At 34.0% G+C, this 6,000-nt stretch overlaps 1 protein-coding gene across 3 annotated transcripts in view; it reads right to left on the bottom strand.

The window, feature by feature from the left end:
- The window catches only part of LOC126419905 (connector enhancer of kinase suppressor of ras 2), a 131,827-nt gene extending 130,772 nt beyond the window's left edge, over positions 1-1,055 (bottom strand). The window contains exons 1-2 of one of the 3 annotated variants that reach the window (XM_050087183.1): positions 599-1,055; positions 327-490 (exon numbers count right to left, since the gene is read on the bottom strand). In XM_050087183.1, the coding sequence (XP_049943140.1) occupies positions 327-490; positions 599-656 (222 nt within the window). In that variant the 5' untranslated portion in view covers positions 657-1,055. The remainder of the gene's footprint in view (positions 1-326; positions 491-598) is intronic. The other 2 variants (XM_050087182.1, XM_050087184.1) reach the window with 2 other exon arrangements.
- Positions 1,056-6,000: the final 4,945 nt, after the last annotated feature.

Below are 6,000 nucleotides of genomic sequence, written 5' to 3' on the forward strand. Positions count from 1 at the left end.
TGAGTTATTACTCAGTATATTACACCAAATAAGAAAAAAACACCAACCCAGAGACAAATATATATCCTTTCATTAGTGTTGAAAGAGAGGATAATAACTGAACACACAAGATTCATGGGATGGTTTGCACATTATTTACTTTACTGAATGCGATGTACACACTAGAAATTTCATTAAGTGACTGAATACAGCAGCAGTGAAAGCTTCTAATAATGAAGAGCTGTTAGTGTTACTAATCGCACTATTTGAAGAGGTTTACATCAAATATTACAATACAATAACTAAACCGCTTTAGCATTTAATAAACAATTCAACCCTGGACTTACAAAATCTCTTAAATGTTCGACAGCTTCCAAAATAAGTTCCTGGTGACCAAGTTTGTGTACACCCAAGTGGTCAAGATCGTCAGGTCTCAGGTTCAATAGCTGCTGCCCGCTCACTTCATTGTTCAAAAAGGAATGGATATATGGTAAAACTGCGTTGTCGAGTCCTACGATCACCAATAATAAAGATTTACTGATCACAGTGGAACCATAAACACACACCTGTTGTTTACACACAAATTTAATTTCTACTGATAATTCAAGTTTTTACACACCTTTCAACCATTCTGTTACTTGCTCAGGTTTCCATTCCGCTACGTTGACGTATGCCATCTCACGAAACCATTCCTATCAATTTGTATTTTTTTGTGATTTTCTGCAGCACATAGGCACCTACCGTGAAAGCTACCTAAAAACAAGTATAGCCTAAATCGCAGTACAAACATTTCACTTCCTTTACTTTCGCTCTCGTTGCACTTCAATATCATTAAGAGTGAACGTGTTATCCTCATCAACACCCACATAAAAAGTATTTACTCCCATACTCCAAATCCACAATACACTTGCACCTCTGATGAAAGCGAAACAGCACCAATCAATGATAGGCGTAACCCATCAAAGATATTAATTTTCAAATAAAACAGCAACCTGCACAATGCAAAAGGTCTTTATGACATTAAATACAATTTATTTTCATTCTGACTGAAATAAACTCTATAATAAATAAGATGCAGACCAAAGATCTGCTCATTCTGACGGAGTCTGACACTACTACACAGAATATCAAAATATAAATAGTACAACGCTACGGAAACAGAATGACAGCAGCGCTCCTAGTGGTATGGCGGTGAACTTTGAATACAAGAAAATATGGCGCCAAAATCAGTATTTTTAATACTAAATACACGATGTAGATGACACTATATTTCATTTATATTTTACGACTGGGAGTCTTACTTTAGCGGTAAAGTGCGTGCCTGGAAACAAAAGTTTTGTGACCTTGCAAAGTAACATATTAGAGAAATCTTGATTTGTACTAAGCAACACTTTGAAGTGTGTGTATAGAGCTGACAGCAAATAAGAGACCAGTTGTGATATTCTTAATTTATAGAGTAATTACAGGGGATCTCGGAATCTTTCTTAAACAGAGTGAAGCAGTTTTGTCAAAATTGTATAAAACACATTTCAGCCATATTAATAGGTGACTTTAATTTAAATTTCTTGACTGAAAGAAGTGATAGAATAGAATTACAGCAATTGATGAGTGCTTACAACTTAGTGCAAATAGTAGAATTTCCCACTAGGTTACCTGACCATTCAAGTACTCTTATTGATAATGGTTTTTTAATAAGTCTAGGCACAGCAGCTTGTCAGTCAGTCAAGTCTTAAGTGGGCTGTCAGACCATGATGTTGTACTTCTTACTGTCCTTCAGTTTGATCTTAAGATAAAACTACAACCTATCTGAAAAACTTTGAGACCAGTAAATAAAGAAACAATGTAGACATATAGGTAGGAGCAACAAGTAGTAGACTGGTTTGAAATATATAATTCAACAGAAGTTAACCCAAAATGCATTGTCTTTATTAATCAAATAACAAGTCTTTTTGAGGAAGTGTTGCCAAAGAAAAGAGTCACAGAAAACAAGCTTAACACTACATTTAAGTCATGGAGTACACATGTAAAACAAAAAGAGAATTCTATAGGTCAGCCAGACTGTCTAACAATACTGACATGAAGAGGCAAGGTATGTGGACTCTAAGATGTTAAGGAAAGTGATACAGAAATCAAAAAACATGCACTTCAAAGAGAAAATTGATAAATTGGTTAACAAAATGAAAACCATATGGAAATATGTGAGACGTGAGACTGGGAAAAGATCAACTGCCAAAGAAATTACTAGTTTAAGAAATGGGTGCAATACAGTGGATGATCTTGAAATATTGGCTAATATTTTCAATAACCATTTCTTAACAGTCACAAAACAAATGGGGTGACTGGGTACTGTAAATAAAGATACACCTTAAGTAACAAAATGTTTGGAAAATGGCAGTGAAAGAAATGGAAAAAGTAATTCTGTCTTTAAAAAGTAAAAACTCTGTTGGAGTTGATAACATTTCCACCAAGTTACAGAAATATTGTTGTAGTGGAAAAGTACAGTCTTCAGCCATATTTGTAATATGTCACTGGAGGAAGGTGTATTGCCTGACAGGCTAAAATGTGGACTTATACGACCAATTTATAGAAAGGGGGAAAAGATTGATGCTACAAATTATTGACCCATTTCATTACTCTCAGTTTTTCCAATTGGTGCACAACAGAGTGGTTGAGCATCTTAGTAAATATTGCACCCTCAGCAGTTGCCAGTTTGGCTTTCAAAAAGGATATCAACTGGGGATGCATTTGTTGACAATGTTTTAGAATCTATAAATAATAATATGCTGACAGTTCGAATATGTTGTGACCTGTCAAAAGCTTTTGACAGTGTAAGTCACCCTTTTCTTCTGAATAAAGCCAACATCCTAGGATTGAGTGGAACAGTAGGCAAATGGCTTGAATCCTGTCTATGTGGTAGAAACCAGAAAGAAATCATGGAAGTACTGCATGGTGTCTTCCAGCTGGGGCTCCATTGCCACTGGAGTACCTCAACCCTCAGTATTCGGCCCACTTCTTTTTCTAATATTTGTAAATGATCTACCACTATGCACAGAACATGGGAAACTCACCATGTTCGTTTATGACACTACCATAGCAGTTATGACAAGTGGTTCGAGAGTAATGGTCTTGCCATCAATCTAAAAAAGACAAATTATGTTCTTTTTTCCTCTAATACAAAGGTTGAGTCCTCCAAATTCTTGGGTCTGCATATAGGCAGCAAACTTAAGTGGCACTACCATATTCAGGATCTGTGGAAAAGGTTAAACTCAATAACATTTGCCTTGAGAAACACATCAAACAGTAGGGAGGTGACCACAACAGAAACAGCATACTTTTGCTATTTCCATAAGCTTATGGCCTACAGTGTAATATTTGGGGAAATCAATTGTCGACAAGAAAATTTTCCATGCACAGAAGCGAGCCATAAGAATTATGTGCAGAGTACATCCTAGGCACTCATGCAGAAATCTATTTAGAGATCAAATCTTTACAAAAACTGCTCAATATATTTTTCCCTGATGTGCTTTGTTTCAAAAAAATAGCAATTTATTTAAATCCAATAGTCTGTACCGTAATTATATCACCAGAAGTAAACTTGATATTCATTATGATGTAAAAACAAAGAGCATCGTGCAGAGGGGGGTGTCAGACCGTGGCACCCAGATTTTTAATGTCCTTCCACCAATAATTGAAGAACTTGTTGGAAACATACCCCACTTTAAAGAAAAGCTGAGGCAGTTCCTTCTAGATGGATCTTTTTATAATATAGACGAATTTCTAAGCCAAAATGCATAACACTTCCTGAGTATGCTTTTCTTGCGGCCTTTATAATTCTTTATCATTCTTAATCTATCTACAGTGTAATTTAAAAACTGAAATGTATGTATATCTGTATGTATAACTGTATATTCATTCAGAAGTCAAGTACAGTAACTCATACGTAATGTTATATGTTAACTTATCTGTTCCTATTATTTATATGATGAGAACAATGTACTTGTGCACTAAACAATAATTTGTAAAAAACAGACTTGTTCTATATCCAGAGATATATTCTCATGTGGATATATAGAACTCGAAATAAATAAATAAATCAACTTCCGTAGTTGAGGTTCAATCACGCAAAATTTTGTACATGCTGTCATGGTCACCATTTAACTGTAAAATTATTTATTTCTAAAACCCAATACCGCAATTTCGATTCTGTGGCAATTATCAAGTGGAATAGCATGTGTCAAAACTTAAAAATTTTGTAACGTAACATATCACAGATCAGATTCAGAAACTCTTGGTTCATTGCATTGTTTTCTGATTGTGAGTACTTGTGTGTACTGCACTCTGAGTTGCGCTGTCAGTATGTTGTTCCATTCTGCTTTATTTCTGCGTAAATCTGTAATTTTATGTGGAATAAATAATTCTATGTTTGTTTTTATCCAAAGTAAAATACAAGGTTTTTCTTTAGTTTTTTGTTTTCTTTACCTCTTGGTAAATAGTACCACATAACCACTAATATTACATATATAATGTACTGAAAACTTAAATGATTAAATAATATATTTTCAATGGTACTTTCTTGAACATCTAAGTATCTATGCCGCAATTTGAATTGAAGTAACAAATTTAAATATTGTCTTGCAGCCACAAGGTAGTGGGCATACTATGTTTTGGACAAGCAAAGAAAATATTGTTTGAGCTGTCATGGAGATATTGTCACTGTCACAATAAGGAGAATCCAAGACTCCAATTTGGTGAATTTGGGCTGGAAAATATCAGTGATTGAACCATATCTAAATTACAGTAGTTATTAATTTCCTTTAAAGATTTCTGTCTGGCAATCAAGGTTTATGTGAGATAGATTCTTATATTAATGCATATAAGCTGTCCTTATTGGCTACAGATGGCTTCCAACATTCTTTTGAATAAATAATAATTTTTTCCTTGATCCATGGACTGAGGTCGGATTTAGAAACTCTTGAGTGATATAAAATTCCTTATGACTTCAAACCTGATCTGCATATTCATTTTCTATGATGTCTGAAAGTCTGAGAATACAAATGAAAGAAGATAGAATTCCTTTATCATTGCTTTGCATCACCATGTGAATAATTTCAGCTGTATGTAAGTTTGTATCATAGTTCCATTTTGAATTTTTGTTGGTTAGAATAACACTTTTTGAATCTGAAATAACTGCAATGTTGCCATATTCTGTTTGTCTACCTAGTAATAGTGCCTCCTTCATGGCTATTATTTCGGTGATATAGATGGAAGAATGTATTGGAAGGATAAATTGTTTGCAAAGTTCTATTTATGGGTCATAAGGAAGCACAGCCAACAGAACCACTGAATCTCCTTCTTGACCCATCTGTAAATATTAACAACGCCTTAGAAGAAACTTCAAAAATTCAATTCATGGCATCCTTGTTCCATTTATAAGAAGAGCACCTTGTCAGGTTACAATAAAAAGTTGTAGCATTACTCAACTGGCAACCGAATGGAAATTTAATTGGACCTCTTGAATGGCTGCTAATAAAAGGAGAGGTTGTGTAATGGGTCACTCTCCTCTAACATTACCCTTTTTTTTATAGAAATAACCTATGCCATATATTCTCTCGATTCATTGTATAGGTGAACATTGTATCAGCTGTCTAACTGAATGAACTTCAAATGATTTGGTATGTGATGTGTTGTGTTTTGGGCTAAAATATGTAAAAAGAAATTAATTTGTTATTTCTCTGTACATACAGTTAAAATTACTTTTGTTTTAAAAATATTTGAAATTACAAAATTTCTGGCACATTTAAAATTCATATTATTAATTGCACAATCTTATGCCAATTATTAAATTTATTTCTGGATTAATTTATAAAATAATGTTATATCTTGGTGACGATTCTTCTTTTTTCAAAACAGTACATAAAAATCTTTTGCTTTGTAAACTCTTTGGAATAGTGTGAGTACTGCAGAATGTAGTAGTAGTGGGCATGCCTCTGATGGAAGTAGACGAATTTCTAATCTTGACAA

Source organism: Schistocerca serialis, chromosome 9, assembly GCF_023864345.2.
Source record: "Schistocerca serialis cubense isolate TAMUIC-IGC-003099 chromosome 9, iqSchSeri2.2, whole genome shotgun sequence".
Taxonomy (NCBI): Eukaryota; Metazoa; Arthropoda; class Insecta; order Orthoptera; family Acrididae; genus Schistocerca; species Schistocerca serialis.